Source organism: Elgaria multicarinata, chromosome 2 (genome assembly GCF_023053635.1).
Source record: "Elgaria multicarinata webbii isolate HBS135686 ecotype San Diego chromosome 2, rElgMul1.1.pri, whole genome shotgun sequence".
Lineage (NCBI taxonomy): Eukaryota > Metazoa > Chordata > Lepidosauria > Squamata > Anguidae > Elgaria > Elgaria multicarinata.
The window spans coordinates 130,912,312-130,930,323 of record NC_086172.1 but is presented as its reverse complement, the minus strand read 5'-3'; the positions used below and the strand labels follow the sequence as shown (position 1 = coordinate 130,930,323).

The 18,012-nt window shown below is 41.4% G+C and overlaps 1 protein-coding gene across 1 annotated transcript in view; it reads right to left on the bottom strand.

The window, feature by feature from the left end:
* Nucleotides 1-448: 448 nt before the first annotated feature.
* INO80 (INO80 complex ATPase subunit) overlaps nucleotides 449-18,012 on the bottom strand; it is an 80,951-nt gene continuing 63,387 nt past the window's right edge. Inside the window, exons 29-36 of the mRNA XM_063117707.1 lie at nucleotides 17,536-17,608; nucleotides 16,315-16,473; nucleotides 14,088-14,190; nucleotides 12,867-12,955; nucleotides 11,710-11,865; nucleotides 6,610-6,769; nucleotides 4,663-4,878; nucleotides 449-2,450 (exon numbers count right to left, since the gene is read on the bottom strand). Of these exons, the coding sequence (XP_062973777.1) occupies nucleotides 2,245-2,450; nucleotides 4,663-4,878; nucleotides 6,610-6,769; nucleotides 11,710-11,865; nucleotides 12,867-12,955; nucleotides 14,088-14,190; nucleotides 16,315-16,473; nucleotides 17,536-17,608 (1,162 nt within the window). The 3' untranslated portion in view covers nucleotides 449-2,244. The remainder of the gene's footprint in view (nucleotides 2,451-4,662; nucleotides 4,879-6,609; nucleotides 6,770-11,709; nucleotides 11,866-12,866; nucleotides 12,956-14,087; nucleotides 14,191-16,314; nucleotides 16,474-17,535; nucleotides 17,609-18,012) is intronic.

The following is an 18,012-nucleotide window of genomic DNA, read 5'->3' as shown; positions in this document are numbered from 1 at the left end:
CCAGGTATTTAAGGAAGAAGGAAGAAGAGGATGTAAGGGAGCTGTTGGAATCCATTAAACCCCTATTCATGCAGCAAGCATTTATACCACAGTACAGAATGGTATGACATTTATTAGCATTTGTATCACCACCACCCCGGTATGCATTTCAGCGCTATCAGAAAATAGCTCCAAAACTGTAGTAGAAAGAAGTCATCTGTGATTTCCTGTGCACTGTCTGTTTATCATACTGCACATGGTCATTTACTTAGACATATATAAGGCAGGTCTTAAGTAATTAAAAATGTGAAAATACTCATAAGGTGCATTATTGCTAAGATAATAAAGATACATCTGCAATCTGCAAACTTTTAGAATCCATCCACGTATCTAGACACATTTCAACACACACTTTTTTTCAACACCTCACCACACTCTCCCGTGGAAGCAATAAACTACAGAGTCTGAATTTACATAAAATTATCTCACTCCATTTTATTTAAGATTCTTTTCTCCAGTTAGTAAAAGAAAGATGTGTCTCTTTTTATACATATGTACAAGTTCAGTTATAAAAATAGACAGCACATTCAAAGAGGAAAAAAGGCTTGGCATTTTTCTGATTCCCTCTAAACACTGTATATACACATGTGAATCTAAGGGAGGCGGGGTAAAATCCTCATGATTTAACTTAAATATTCCCTCCCCACCCAATTATTCCCTCCAAATCGGTATTTTTTTAAAAAAATCAATCTAACTGAACTCATTTCTGCTATTTTCAGGTGTGCAAATTAGAGGCAGAGTCAACAGGAAGCACTTGCTCTACACTGTGAGATGCCAGGCAAGGTGCATGAGACTGAAAAATCCTTTGCTGCCTTAGCTAAGATCTTCACCTCGTAACCTGGATCTCCCTTGAAAGATGAAAATGCCCAGAAAGAATATCCACTTAATGTCAATGTGAAGGCAAGAGAGCTGCCTCCCTCCTTCATCTCAGTGCAATGCAGACCGTGTGTGTATCATGCCAAAGCAGAGGGTTCTTGTGCATATAGAATGGAGTGCCAGGACAAAGAGATGCACTAATGGCGTCGCTGTGCTCTAACAACTTTCACTAGCTTCACAGAGGATCTGCTACAGTGCCAGATCATCACAGTGGAGCAATCTTAACCTGCTGGGCGTGGACGCTGCTGACAAAGACGAGTTGCTGGAGGAAAAACACACACAGAGCGAATGGATGGCTTGGAATGAAGGACATTGCTTTTGCTACAGACCGTATGGAAGTGGGGAACAGCACATTCCCCACTGGTCATCTTTTGTAGTATGGCAAATAGTGGTACTTAAAACATTATCAGAAAGCTCTTCTATGGCACAATGAGAAGAAAAGCAGTGAGATTTCCCCGTTTCAGATTCCTTCTTGTTAAAAAAAAAAAAAACCTCACACAAAATGGCTTTTTACTCTAAAACCTTTGAGATTTCCACATAAGCCAAATGCAAAAAAAAATATTTAAAACCCAATGCTATGAAAGTAAGTGCATCTGAACCCGGGTATTATGAAGCTTCTTCCACTCTGTGATGCAGACAGTAATGTCATTCTGAGAAGCTCTAATCTGTCCTACTGTCATTTAACCAACCAAGCAGCATCCTAATAGTTCAGAAGCATGATACTGACAAAAGACCCTTTCTAGGACACAGTGCAAAACTTCTCTCTCCTTTCCCCTGAAATCTGTTCTTCGTGGTATCTCACCATTCATACACATAAGAACCACCAAGTTATTTTTCCACAGCTCCCTCAAAAAGGCGCACTGACCAGAAGGCTCCTCTGAATCTCCAGAGCACCCCCAAAGTTTAGATGCCGATCTCCTTATTACAAGACTGGAGCTGAATGCCACTTGAAACCTGAAAGACGAGGGGAGAGGGCGCTGGTGTGGGTATGACCAAAGGGGGGAAGATCGTGCAGCCATTCTTACGTGGAAGCCGGATCTTTTCCGCGCATGATTTGTAGGATGCCAGAAAAAAACTTCATGGAAAAATTAAGCTCAAGCATCCCAAGTCTCTGTCCCTCCTTCCTCACAAACCTGCAAAGGTAGTAAATCTGGGCTACACATGAAAGTGCACACAGAACACCTCTGGCCCCAATAGTGCAGTAATCTTCTCTTCATACCCACATATGGGATGGAAACAAGGCATCATCTGTATACCCCTTTTGCTGGTAGGCGTGAGCTGCTTAGAAAGCCAATACGAACACACATAGGTCCCAGCGATTCAAAATGACTACCGCCCACCTGAGGTGTGGGCTCCTTTATACTGTTTTCGGATTGGAGTTTCTGGTGCCAAGGAACCTGTCAGTTTTAAGGTTTTGGAGGATCCACAAACACTATTTCCTTTGTTCATGGGTGAAGAGGCGCTTGATGGTCCAAAGTCTGCAAGTCCAGCAGGTCGGATAAGTGGAGTCTGAAGAGGACTGCCCGAAGACATACCTAACAATAATGAAAATGCAAATCCTTTCTTAATAGGCCATACTCAGAATACGGCTATTTAACTGAACACAAAATGAATACTGCAGGATGACCATGACCTTTAGTGGCATTAGGATTTGGGGGGTTAGGAAAAAAAACCTATCCTGCCTTTTTACCCCAAGGACTCTCAAGATAAGGGGAATCAGGTATTTGAGCCCAGGGACGTTGCTCAGCCTGGACCTTTTGGGCCTTGGGCCAGAATCTATTTCCCAGGGACCCACATCTATATCTATTCCTGATCCCCGAGTGTCAGTGTAATTGCATGCATGCAGTGACTTCAAAGGGGGCTTGCAGCTAGCTGGGAAAAGGTTAACCCTCCCCGTATGCTGCAACAACCCCCAACAATGGCACCCCAGTAATTAAGCTTAGGAAAAAATGCTTCTGTTGGTGCCAATGGGAGCTTTTTTCCTAAGCTTAATTGCCAATTGATTTTTTTGCATTTTTTCACACCATTGCAAATTAATTGTAAATGAGGAGGAAACTGCCCAGAGAGCTTCAGCTATAGGGCGGTATAGAAATGTAATAAATAAATAAATAAATAAATAAATAAAACTGCTGCTATGAAATGAACTGGCACAGGGTACAAATTCTTTGAAGAATGATTTTATTTGAGGTAGTTTGTTTGAGAAATTAATCGGCTGACTTTGCCTTCTCTGAAATTGAAATGAAGCCTATTAATTATTTCTAAATTTGCATATATACCGTATTTTCCGGCGTATCAGACGACTGGGCGTATAAGACGACCCCCAACTTTTCCAGTTAAAATATAGAGTTTGGGATATACTCGCCGTATAAGACTACCCCTCTTCCAACGCACACCAAATAAAAATTAAAAAAACATCAGATTTGATTTCAAACCTATTACCTCCTTCTCTGCCTCTCAGATCTCACACACACACACAGAACACAGACCTCCGTCAGGAGTTGCTCGCCCCTCCTCGTTCTCCTCCTTCCTTCCCTCGCGCTCTCTCACTCGCTTTCTCTCTCTCTCTCACACACACACACAGAACACAGACCTCCGTCAGGAGTTGCTCGCCCCTCCTCGCTCTCCTCCTTCCTTCCCTCGCGCTCTCTCACTCGCTTTCTCTCTCTCACACACGCGCACACACACACAGAACACAGACCTCCCAGGAGTTGCTCACCCCCCCTCGCTCTCCTCCTTCCTTCCCTCTCTCTCTCGCTCGCTTTCTCTCTCTCTCTCTCTCACACACACACACACACACAGAACTCAGGAGCTCGTGCTCCCTTTGCCTGCCTCAACCCCCGACGCCCTCAGAACCCAAACAGTAAGTTTGGAAGTTACGGCACCCGCCCTAGACACCCGGCATATAAGACGACCCCCGACTTTTGAGAAGATTTTCCTGGGTTAAAAAGTCATCTTATACGCCGGAAAATACGGTAGATACAAATTAGCATACAAAACACAAATCCATAATTTATGTTTTATGGATTTGGCCTCCAAATCTTTTAAGTGCTGAGCAATGCCCCTGTCTGAGCCCATTCATTATGGTGAAAATGAAGCATTTTTAAAGCAACAAAAGCTGGATTTTTGTATTTAGTAAAGATGTTTAATTTGACTAAACACTATATAATGCTATGAGAGGAAATGTATTAGACTAATCAGCCCCCACAAGGGTGGGTGAACCTTCTAATTATAAGCATACCGATAAGAGCAAAAATGTGGACTGGTGACTTCTACCTGATTGCTTAATTGTCTGGGACTAGATGTGAACTTTTTACACCTGTGATGTGCAACTGTGGGAGGTCCAGGGGCTATTTCCGCCCCTCCACATTCCCCCCTCCACATTATGGGCCACCCTAGGAGAGGGGGGATTATCATCATCTTCATCATCATCTTAAATCATTGAGATGCAGCCAAAATTCAGTGGCAAACCATTCCGCAGCATAAAAATGTTTGCAAGCTAAACTTGTCCATTTTAGCACTATTGAGCAGTTGCAGAGCGCCATTTTGTTCATATATATATATATATATATATATATATAAAATAATCTCCATTTCCGGGTGTGTGGGGTTTACACCATTTTATGGGTTGATAGTTCAACATACCTAGATGTGATCTGAGGACTAAGCTACACTACATACTTCTTAAGGATGGTTGAAGATCTGGAACGGGAACATCCAGCCTGCTCTATGCCACACACACACTCATACCTTTAGACACGCTGTACCCATATGCTGCATACGCTGCTGCAGAGGCGGCAGCTGCTCCTGCTTTAGCACCTGCCATGGCAGCTGCACTTCCGGCTGCTGATTTCCGGCTCCGGCCTTTTCCTGTGCTTTTTGATCCACTGTTTGAGCCTTTCGGGCGACCTCGGCTTCTGCCTGAATGACCTCTCCCTGTGACAGGCATATCCTGTATCGAAATTCCTTAATGAAACACATGAATAAAGAAAAAGTAGACATATTTCATGGTGTATCACAAATGGTGTCTCTAGAATTTAATCTAATTTAGTAAAGGACACAATTTGTTTTGTTTTTATGACACTAGGCTCTTTAAAATGTATTTTCTAGCACATGTAACCCTATCAAGGTATATCATTCTTCAAGGACACAATTTGTTTTGTTTTTATGACACTAGGCTCTTTAAAATGTATTTTCTAGCACATGTAACCCTATCAAGGTATATCATTCTTCAAGACGGATAAATAAGGTTTTAGGTTTGGACAAAAGCAGCTTGTTGCCTGTGGATGAAGATTCTGCCATTATTCCCATTCTGACATTTCAGTGGTTGTTTGAGGATTAAAATGCATCCCCGTGCTGAATTTACAGGCCAGTTGTTTGAATAAAAGTCCAGGTTTCCTGCGTTCCCATTGTTAATCTGCAATTCCCTACTGATTAACACAATGTAAATATTTTACACCAACATTTTATGATCTACGCAATGTCTACTTGAAGAGACTCAGCTTTGCATCTGAGGAAATGAACTTGCTCTGTATGTAAGGAGTTTAGCTCACTCTGCTCAATGAAGAGTTCTGTTTAACACCAAAACCTTCCATCAAAAGGATTAATTTTCCATCAAACGGAACTGGTCCAATAAAAATCATCTTCTTACTTATTTTATACCCTTCTACCAACTTTTGAGAGGGTGTGTCTTGGCCTTTACTAAGAAAAAAGGCCTGCATAAAGAAATTAATCAGGAACTTCAGTTTCTTTTAATTTAAATTGTCTATCTCCCCAAACTCTGGTGACTAAAGTAGAAGAACATTTTTTTTTAGAGATAATTATTATCACTCTTATCTGATAACATTTTAGAGAGTCTTCAAGGGCAATATTGAACCAGGGGTGGGGAGGGAAAAGAGATGGAAAACAATGTTTTCTCCTATTGTAGAGCTGATGTCTTGACCCCATGAGCCAGGAACATTTCTTTGCAGCAGCTACTCCATTCCTAACTTTTTTTTGGCTATAGACTGGATGTCTTGCACTGCTCCTTTTTCATACCAGCAGTTTCAGGAAACTTTAATTCCTTAGTCTGGGACAAAATGGGAGTAAAGGAATCACAGTTTGCCTGGATCACATGTCACATTCCCCAACTTGGTCAAATGAGTCAAAGAGCTAAGAAACAAGATTTCTATTTCCCTCCTGGACCTCTTTCTTTTTAATCCCACCTACTAGAGACAATGTTGCAGTCAACAACTGAAAAGGAAGACTAGCTGCTGCGGATATTTCAGAATGTATTTTCTACTACATGTATCACTATGAAAAAATATCACAAATCCAATACCCCGGCAGCATTTATGTTGTACTAGATCAGTATTATTATCCACATAATACAGATGAGGGGGGAGGCTGAGGCTGAGAAAGGCAGGGACTTGATTAATATCACCCAGAAAATTCATGGATTAGCTGGGATGTGAACCAGGTACTATCTAGATCACAGTTCATACTTTTAAGTCATATACATGACTACACCAACTTTGAAACCTTATATAGCAACAAAAGCATCAAGTGTACAGTGAATGATGAAACACATCAGATTTCAGTTACCTAACAAATCGGAAGGGGACATTCTTTTCCAGATAGCCTCCTGCTTCATAAGCAATGCAAAGTACAGAACATACACCATGTATTCTTAGACCAAGTTTATAAACAGATACTAACCATTCATGTTGTCAGAGACTGAGCCAGTGATGGAAGCAGGAGAGTTAGTAGCTCTTGACTGTGGTGCTGAAGAAGCTGGATCATCTACAATCACCAGCATGTCATTGCTGCTCTCATCAGGCGGGATGGATCCCATATGCAACTCACTGTTGATGGAAATCTAGACCACGTAAAAACAAAATCCAGTAAGCTTGTATTACACCAGTAAATGAAGCTTGTATTCTGCTAGCATAAGATATAAGAACAAAACAACGTAAGAAGAGACATGCTGATTCAGACCAAAGGCCTATCTACTCCAGCATTCTGTTTACAGTGGACAACCAGTTGCCTGTGAGACGTGCACAAGGAGGACATGAATGCAAGAGCACCACTCTGTCTTGCTCATGTTCCCCAGCAACTGATATTCAGAGGCACATTGCCTCCGATCCTGGCGGTAGCATATAACCATCATGATTAGTAGCCACTGACAAGCATTGATAGACCTAGAAGTGACTTATACAGGCGATAGCCCATAGGTTGTTATAAATTAGGAGTCAATTCATATCTTCTGATATACTATACAGTTTTCTTGAATTTATCTAACCCTCTTTTAAAGCCATCCAAACTGGTGGCCATCACTACATCTTGTGGTAGGGAGTTCCATGGGTTAACTATACAGTCATGTCTATTCAGCTTCATGGGATGAGATGTGATTCTAGTATTAAGTGGCGGTGGGGGGACAACTTCTCCCTTTCCACTTTCTCCATAGCATGCAGTTAGTAGGCTGCTTGGCAGTAGGGCAGGCACCGTAGGCTCCCATGATAGTTGGCAACTACGGAGGTGGTCACTTTAAAAAATCCTGCCTGAGCAAGGCTAGGCAAGTGTGAGAAAACGAACAGGATGAAACAGTCTTGCCTAAAAACTCTGCAGGTCAAGTATGTAAAGTCAAATCTGGCAGTATAAATCTAAGCAAAGCTATATATATCCAGAAGCCCCAGAATAGGCAAACACCAATTTAATTATGCATACATGTAGCAGCCCTGAAGGGATCTCCCCCAAGCATGATCAAATCATCCACTCAGGTACAAAACCAATTTGAATAGCTACAGAGTTCCAAACCCTCAATGTGCCAGTTCACTCGACTGGTTTCATTCGTGATGGCAAGCACGCTACTGAAACAACTTTGGTCTCTGGGTCTCTCCACTACTGGAATGGTTCCAATCTGCTTTGGAGAGTCTGGCAAGCTTCAGGGTTCTGTGGCCACCCAGGGCCAGGTATCTTCTCTGTTCATCTTAGACAAGCCCGGCTAGACTTGGTTGCCTCCGTCAGCAATCATAACCCAGAAAGAAACGCTGAGTGGCAGGGAATGTCCTTGTTCCGCCACCCACAGCATTTTGCCCAGACTCCTCACAGCCTGGCCACCTACCCCAATTAATGAGTGTGCATTTCAAATTCTTGATTGTTTCATAAATTCCCCTCCTTTGAAAAAACTTGTGTGTGTATGAATCATTGGGTCCCGTCCTGCCAAGATGCACTATTGCCAAGGTCTAAAGGGCCCTTAACGAACATGTGTCTTGAGAACATGCACAACTTTGTAAATGTTTCCAGCAGAGCACATTTGGAAACAATGCCTAATTTCATACACCTCGATCATGTCTCTTCATACTTGCTTTTCTTCTAAGCTAAGCAATCTCAGACATTGATACCTTTCCTCACAAGAGAGTTTCTCCAGCCCCTTGGTCATTTTGGTTGCCCTTTTCTGATGTTTTCTGTTTTTTAGATGCACTGTACACAGTACTCCAAGTATGGCTGCACCATAGATTTGTATAAGGGGAGGATGAGATTTCACTTCTTTTTCTAATTGAACTTTATTTGCCATGTTATCATCTATTTTCCCAATTTGGAAAGATCCTTTCGGAGCTTTTCACAATCTCTTTTTGCTTTAACTCCCTAAATAATCTGATGTCATCAGCAAACTTGCCCATCACATTGCTCATTCATAATTCCATATCATTTATGAAGAAGTTAAAAAGTTCCGGTCCCAATACAGATCCCTGTGGGGCCCCACTATTTACATCCTTCCATTGGGAGAATTTACCATTTATTCCTATTCTTTGTTTCCTAATCTTTAACCCGTTACCAATCCATAAGAAGACCTCTCCTCTTATTCCATGACTGCTCAGCTTGCTCAGGATTCTTTGGTAAGGGACTTTGTTAAAAGCCTTTTGGAAGTCCAAGTAAACATTGTCTACTGGATCACCCCGTCCACATGTTTATTGATACTCTCAAAGAACTCTGAAAGGTTAGTGAAATAGTGATCCTCCTTCAAATCTAAGTCTGAAGAGGCAACAGAACTCCTACAGCCCAATGCTCTGTGCCATGTGTGGCTTGGCTTACTCTGGGCTGGAATGTTGGCTTTTATTATGAAGTACAATTCATGCAAGTCACTGGTTTCCTTCAGTGCCCCCAGACCTAAAGCCCCAGCCAGCTATGGGCTATACCTGTGTGCTACTCTCTGTAGAATGAAGGCAGCATATTTTCAGAAACCTTTGGCCTGCAGCAATTTTGGGGGTCTTGTGAAGCAGCATAGGGGCATTTCTGAATCACTGTTGTTTTTCAGGAAGGTGGGAAACTTAATGCATCGTGATCATTTCTTAAAAATATTTTTGGGGAGCTTTTCAACTGAAAAATCAGATAAAACTTAAATGTGTTGTTGCTTTCCTCACCTTTCACAAATGGGACACACCTCTGAGGAGATCCTCTTTTCAGTTGTTACCCACCTAATCTCAGGCAATCTTAGGCAGCCCCATGATGCAGATCTTAAATTTTGGGCAGGTCCATACAGGAGAAAACTGCCTTTTTAGGTACCCTGGCTCCAAACTGCTTTAAAAAAGCACCTAAAACTGAACCTGGAATTACACTGGAAGCTAGTATAAATCTTTTAAAAATAAGTGTTATTTGTTCAGAATAGTGAAGGCCAATCAGAAGTCTCACTGCTATATTCTGAACCAACTGAAGTTTCTGAACCACCTTCAAAGAGCACCTCCACGTGTAACAAATTGCAGTAATCCAACTTTGAAGGTACTAGAATGTAGTAAGGGGCTCAAGCTGGTGTACCATCCTAGCCTGATGAAAGGTTCTTTGTGCCATGGATGCTATTTGAGCATCCAAGTGTAAGGGACAGAGGGTTGAAATCTGTCCAGAATCAGTAAAACAATATCTCCCTACTTAGCTGAATTGCCAACTAGCAGTGCCTCAATCTTATTACCAATTCTAGGCACTGGTAGAGTATAGCCCCTTCCCCCAATTCTCATCATCTGCACATGCAGAAGTGAAGTTATAAATAATGGATATTAAAAGTGAATAAAAATCAATGTATACATAGAGTAAGGTATTAACAAATTTATAACAGCAAATGAATGACAAAGAGCAGAATTTAACAAGTGACTTACTCCAACTTTCATTCCCAACTCCCAACAGCCTTCCTGTGGGCATTTCAGGATAAGACTGCATTCTTTGGTCTAACTTTTGTCACTGTTAGTTTCTCTAGATTTGAGGGGGCAGATGGACTCTTCAAACCTTCTCAAATGTCAGGACAGATCCTTCCCATGCATGGAATATAACCCTGGTTCTCTGCCCCCCCCCATTATAATTGGAAGTGGACAAAATTCTCACTTAACTATCACAGATACAAGGGAAGACTGACAGTTCAGTCCTATGCCTGTTTTGCCAGAAGTTAAATTCCCATGACCCTGTTCAGACGACACGCTAAGCCATGGTGGTTAAGCATTTTCAGCTAAACATTATGGCTTAATTTGTCTGTGAATCATTCCTAACAATGGTGGCTACATAACCATGGTTTAAACACACCCACTAACCATTTACTGCAAAAGGGTTAGCGGCCTAAACATGGTTTAGCGTGTTGTCTAAATAGGCTCACTGTGTTCAATGAGGTTTATTCCCAGATAAGAGTGCATGTAGGATTGCAGCCTGAGTCACTATTGTCTGCCCAGACAGCTGTCTGCATTTTCAATGATGAGAAGGAAAAGTTTATGGACGAAGGGACTGTTTGACTGGCCCAAATCAAGATACATAAAAGGACTGATATAGGTAAGTGAGACGCTTATGCTTTCCTTAGCCACTATTTGTTCCTCTCACTCAGGGAAATGTACTTCCTACCTTAAGAAACACAGATACATTCACTCCTTTAACACAATTCTGTATGATCCATTGGTCATTGCATTTTATTCTAATGAAGTTTGTAAATTAAATTTGAGTAACAATACCCCAGCCTGGTGAAAATTCTCATTTAGCAATGCAATATGTTACTTAAATACAGACATTGAGATAAGGAAGTGTTAACCATACAATATTAATTTTTATTCATATCTCTGGGAGCCTTCAAGTTGGAGGAAAATGTAGGATCCCATAGGAATTAATATTGGGAAAATACTAGATATCTTCCCGAATTAGCTTTCCCACTTTACTGAACTGGTGGTGGACCTCAATAATGAGTTAGCTGGAAAGAACAACCAGGGGGTTTGGATTGGAACAGATGGCTGCACAGACTAAGAGAGCTCTGATGAGGCATCAGAGAGAAGAGGATGCAGACAGAGCACAACTCCCAGTATTGGAATAGGATAACATGGAGAAAACATGGGAAGGCAACTGTGAGCTGCAGGTAAAAGGACAGAAGGATTTCACTGTAATTGTTTGTGGCTAGATGAGTGCAATTTAAATTATCAACAGTGAATTGTGCCACACCTCATTCCATAAGGTTATATGATGCAGAACATAGCTACAAGACAGGAATAAAGTGCTCAGGAAGCCAGAAAGATTGAGGGCTGCTTTCCTACAGACATAGGAAAAGAATATATAGGGGGAAGGTACACTGTGAAGCATGAAGTGCTTGGTAAGAGGTTATTTCACTGTGTGCCAAAAATAAGTCTTTCACCCCATATATAACTGCATTTCCCCCCCATACTGCAATTACCTTATATGTCATTTATTTATTTATTTATTTATTTATTTATTTATTTATTTATTGCATTTCTATACCACCCAATAGCCAAAGCTCTCCATATATGAAATAGTCCTGTGGTATTGCATAGAGATTCTTACCTCACTGAAAGGGCTGGGCATGGCAGAGTCTACACTAACAAATGACTCGTCCCCATCAGCTGAGAGGTTGGAATTATCTGCAGATGGAACAAATGGGATCACGAGATTCATGCCTTCTTTCCTTTTCCTTCCATCTATTTCATCCTCCTTCTTCTTCTGCAGTGAAATAAAGTAAACAATTAACATAAGGCCTGGAAACAGGGAGAAGAAGTGAAAAGTTAAGTTGACAATGTGCCAATCAACCACAGAGTGCAATGGCATTAGAATTCTATCAGTATCACCTAGAACAGCCTTCCTCAACCTGGGGCGCTCCAGATGTGTTGGACTACAACTCCCAGAATGCCCCAGCTGGCTGGGGCATTCTGGGAGTTGTAGTCCAACACATCTGGAGCGCCCCAGGTTGAGGAAGGCTGACCTAGAAGAAAGAAATTGTTGCCTGACCTCTAACATCCACATTAATTTTAAGAGAATTTAAGAGGGTCAAACTGAAAAGGTCCATCTATTTCCAACAGTGGTGAGATGCCTTTAGAAATCTTACAAGCAGGGCATGGAGGCAACATGCTTCCCAGTTTAATTATCCTTAGCAACTGGTCTTCAGAGGGCTACTGCCTCTAAACAGGGATGCATTGTTCAGAAATCATGGCTAATCGCTGTTAAAGTACTTATCCTCCACAAATTTGTCTAATAATCCTTTTTAAAAGCCAGTAGCCAGCATCACATCTTGTGGTAAATTCTTAGTAAATAATCTATTATCCTATTATTTTTTTTAAAAAAAATGATGTAACTCAATTTGATTTTAAAAAATTGCACGAGGATGGATGCACTTTCAGTGCTAGAGATCACCCCCTTCCCCCAATCTTCATTCTCTTCAGAAGGGAGCTTCAATCAAATTAGAATGACTAGATTCCTCTTCTGGAAAAGGAGTTCAATCCTTAAGTAATCCTTAAAAAAAACCATAGCAAGGAAAACAGTAGTTTAGAATAGGACACACAATACACAAACAATCTCTTGGAGGTTTTAGTCCTACATTCACTTGGCAGCCCAACTAGATTGCATGCTTATTAGGTGCTGTGTGGGGCAGACTGTTCCCGAGGATAATAAAAAATGTGCATTTAAAGCTACAATAGTACAAAGGAATGGAAGTATGTTCAAAGTACCTTTTCAGCATACTTTTCCCTTTTTCGTTTACGTTCTTTCACACGATTTGTCTCCTCCTGCTGCCGTTTCTCCTCCTGACGCTGCCGCACTGTCAGTTAAGAAATAATCAGAAATCTTTATCAGCATGAAAGCAAAAAATCTCGTAAAACTGAAGAGCCCCTGTTAAATGTTGTAGGAACAAGGCTGGGTTGCCTCTCTAACCAACTCCATCATTTTATCTTTTAGCCCAGGGCTGCAGAACCTCTTTCAGCCCAACTCCATTTTGAAGAAACTTTCAGGAACACATTCCAAAGATGTGCGGGGACAAAGACAAAGTGGGAGGGGGAAAAATATCAAAAATACAACCACATTTTAACTCTTAGTGCCAGTAACCTTAAGAGAGGCATTCAATCTTTCAGAATGGGGGGAAAACGTCCAGGAAACCACCACACGACTGGTGGTTGTAGGAAAAGCATGGGGCCAGGGGGAGCATGATCATCTGAGGAATCCAGGAAGGCCAGACTGGGGGCCCCTAGAGGGCTGGATTTGGTCTCAAGTTCTGCACTCCTGCTTTAGCTCCAGCAATGTAACTCTGTTCCTTTATACTTCCTTCCTCAAAGAAGACAGTTATTCAAAAATATAAATAAGTTACACAAAGTTTACATAGGAAAATGACATTTTAATTGGAGGCTTGATTTAAGAAATGAATCTGAAGCTTGATATAAAGAACTCTCATGCCTTACTTCCAAGTCCTGTTTGAAAGGAGAAGAAATGCGGACTTCCCTTTTTGACTGATTCTTGCAATGGCTTAAGCGTTGACTGTAGCAGAACAAGAGCTAGCAAGTAGCAGAATCGTCATCCCTGCCCCTACGCACAGTGGTGGATGAGGCCTCTTCTTCCTCCCTTCCTTCCTCCCATGCAGCAAAGCGTACCACATTTAAGGACAGGAGGAAGAGAAATTTCCCACCAGACCAAAGTACTTCAAACTTGGGAGTTTCCCACAGCAGTACTTTATTGCAGGGCATGTGTGAAAAAACTCAAAGGAAGATTGTTGCACCTTGCAGCAAATAGCAGTGAAAATTGAGCCTAAGTACAAATAACTCAGTTGTCTTTAAAAATTCCTTCATCCACCTCATGTTATACTTATTGATACAATGTAAGTCAACAAACAGAAACAAATGCATATTTGGAGCTGGTGAAGTGTTGGACAGACAGAGGCAGAAACCTGGACTCGCACATACGTTTTTTCTCAAGTTCTTCATCATCCAGAAGCAGACTAACCACCTCCTTGGGTTTCAAGGTGTCCGGTTTGAAATTGCCACCTGAAATCACCATCCTTTGAATCTAGAGAAAGGAAAGAGCCCATCAGCCTTTCTGCTCAGATTATTTAATGCCAGCGGCAATCAAGAGAAAGGAGAAGAACTATTTTGGTATAGCAATCAGGAGTAGGCAAAGCACTTTTTAAAAATAACAACTGGGTTATAGAAGAGCTGGTCATTATGAACATGGAAATGACATAATAAACTTAGTGGCTACTAGTTCATTCATTCACTTAACAAATTCTTTAGAATGAATGTGAAATAGACTTTTTAAAAAAGTGTGTTGAAACTTTTAAAATTAAAACGGTTTGAATGCTTAAATATCAGTGCACTGCAGCTTGACCCATATATGCCATGAGCATCGTAACCAGACATACTCTAACACAAATTCAAATATGCACACATGCATGAGCCCCTGGATAGATAAGTCTTCTAATAAAAACACGGAGAGACCATGCATTGGTAACTCAGTACCCAGACATGGGGTGCAGACACAACCAGCCCAACAAAACCCAGAAATTTATTTCCGATTCATTTCTGGTCTCTGAGCATCCCAGAGGGCATTCCTCACCTCGGGATAAAGCAGAGCCACTAGTCAGGTAGAGCAGGTTTCCAAGGACCAGTGCCGACACCAACACCCTCTGCAGGACCTTATGGCCTAAAGCTCAAGCACAGCCCCATGTTGCCCAGGCAGCTCTTGCTGCAGTCGGGGTAACCACTGATTTCTTTGCAGTCGTGCTCTAGCTGTTTGGGTACTCCCTGCCCACTGGGAAGGGTGGGAGACACTAAAGCTGCAAGACCGAAGAGAAAGAGAAATGGCTCCCCCCCCCCACTTTCAGTAGCAACCCCCTAGCTCTCTACTACGCAGAAGTCAAGGTGGGGAAGGGAGAGAAAGAACAATGGAAGAGAAAAGACAGACGGGAAGAGAAGCTCAAGTGAGAAAAGGCTACACCAGAGGTTGGGCTCTTAGGAGTTCCAACCTGACCTAAACCACTAAGCAGGGCTGGTCTGGGGAATCAGGGCAGCTCCTCCCACTGGAGAGGAAGAGAGGTCATTTGTTAGATGACCCTGTCTACTCGCTACAGGAAGAGGTGTCATCCCAAGGTGGTCAATGCTCTCCATGTGGCTCAGGAAAACAGTAAAAACAATTCTGGTAATTGGCAGGGTCTCCTTACACCCCTCAATAAGTAGCAAGTTTAGTGTAGAGATATGAGTCTATTCATTTTTATTCTATTTCCAAGAAGCATCCCACTGCAAAGGAAAGTATGTGGGCTCCCCAAATGCACCAGAACATTGGTGTTCTGCATAGTGTAGCTATCGCAGATAATGTCAGTCTGAAGACACATTATGCAGCCATCTTGCTGACTTAAGCAGGTTTAGAGCTGGTCAGTGCCTGGATGGGAGACCACCTGGAAACCCAATGATCCGGTTTGGATGACACAACACACGGTTTAAACAAACTATGAGTTGATGTGAACAAATGGGAGTGAGCGAACTTGCTAGCTCCCGACCACTCCTGCTTTGCTAAACAATCCAGGGACACTCCATTCCTGGGTTATTTAGCACATCATGCAAACTCAAAATTGTGGGTTGTTGGGGTAGGAACAACCCACATTGGAACCCATTCATAGGTTGTTTAGCACTATGCCTGTGTTCTCATGTCACACTAAACAACCCAGGAATGGAGCATCCCTGGGTTTTCTAGTGTAGCAGGAGCGGGTGAGTGGTTGGGAGTCAGTACATTGAATAATCCTTGGTTTGTTTAAGTGTGGGTTATTGTGTCATCCAAACTGGTCCGATGTATGTCATCTTGAGTTCCATGATGGAAGGCAGGCAGGATGTAAATGTACTATATATTATAATAAATAATAATTCAAGAAAGCTACTCTTCATGGCAGGTATATAAAGCAAGGATATCAAGTCAAGTAGCAGTTCTCTGCCTGGCAGCTTACTTAAGTCAGTAATAGCTTTTAACTGAGTATTAATTTGTAGATAGCTCTGTAGCACCTGCATTATGGGTACTATTTTCTCCACCAAGGAATCATTAGATCATGTTCCCTTCTCTGGAGATGAATGCTTCGTTTCTCAACAGTCCAATTTCCTTCCTATTTCCTTTTATGCTTCATATTCCACATTTAATTACTCTTACCTCACTTTTCTCCTTTGCCCTCTGCAAGATGCGTTCTTCAATGGTGCCTTTACAAATCAACCGGTACACAGTGACTTGTTTGGTCTGACCTAACCTGTGAGCACGATCCATGGCCTGCTGATCCACTGTTGGATTCCAGTCACTATCGTAGAAGATTACCTGTCAGGGCATTAAAAAAAGTTATAAATAGAAAAATAATTCTACTATTGCTACCCATAGTTTCTATATGGCTTTAAATTTATAGTAAATGCTCTTTGTATTTGCTCTTGGAATAATTCTGTGAAGTAGATTACTAGAATCCCATTTTGCTTGGCCACTTAGAGAGTTTTCAGGGTGAAACAGAGGCATGTAATTATGCCCAGAAAGCAGCTCCAATTATGTAGTCCGTGAACCCCACTGGTGATACAAAATGTGGGATCCTCAATTATAGTGTAATACTGTGTTAAATTAAAGTTGCCAGAAATATCATTTTGACACAAATGCTATTGTCCTTGCAAACTCTAAAAGGCCAGAAGAAACAGCTGAAAAATACTCTGGTGCTCCTTCTGTCCCGGAGAGGCAGTTACTCTTAGTCAGCTTTAAATGTGTCTTATCACTCTTCATAACAGCAAAGGGGTGGCTGGGAGAGTCGGGAGAAGGCAGGTGGAGACAGCAGCCAAGTTAACTAGCAGAGCTGTTTAACAGAAGACAAAAACCATTCCCCATGTGGCAATTTCATTCACTTATATAATTATTATGACGCCACAAAATCAACTTTTGTACCTATGCAATTTGATGTTTTCATTCACAACAAACTAATTTGCATCTGTTATGCAATCCTGTCTGGCAGAGGATTGCTGCAATTAACACTACATCAAGGAAGTTAGTGGTCCTTGTATCAATTGAAATAGGTACTGTTGGAATATACTGAATAAGATGGTTGAAAAAGATCATAATTCTTTAAAGGCTGTTTTACACATTGTCTTCATACTAAAAAAACACAATGCAAAAGCGAACCTTTATTTTTACTGAATAATTCTGTACTACTAGGCAAATCTCAGCTTTTACTTGGAAGGAATATCTATGATTTTAGTATTAATTAATGGGGCGTCAGTCATTTTAGGTTTTTGTTCACGTATCATATATCCTGTTTTAGTGCCTGTTCATTTGTGCTAAAGGCAAACTATCCTGGAAAAGCCTAGGCTGTTAAAATTATTTTCAAACCAAGTGGTGTTTACTTACTGTATCAGCAGCTGTAAGGTTAATGCCTAAACCACCAGCTCTTGTGCTTAACAAGAAGACAAAGATATCATTCCTATAGAGACAAAGAAGAAACACATTCCCTTCACTTGTGTTGCTATACAAATGTTAAATAAGACAATCAGGAGTACTTTTAACACTAAGAACTTTTTAACATCAAAATAAAAACGTTGGTTGGCTTTAAATTGTTTCAAATAGAATCACAGAATGGTAGAGTTGGAAGGGGCTTATAAAGCCATCAATTCTAACCCCTTGCTCGATGCAGGAATCCACCTTAAATAGTTCCTGTTTTAAATATTCAATAGTGACTGTTCATAAAATTCCAAACACAGTGACTTTCTTCGCACAATCAAAACAGCCAAATGAGCCAACGGTGTGCTGTGGTTCATGCCTGGTGGCCATTTTAAATATTCAATGCCTGGCCACAGCTTGTCATGTTGTGTGAACTCGGGGACTGTG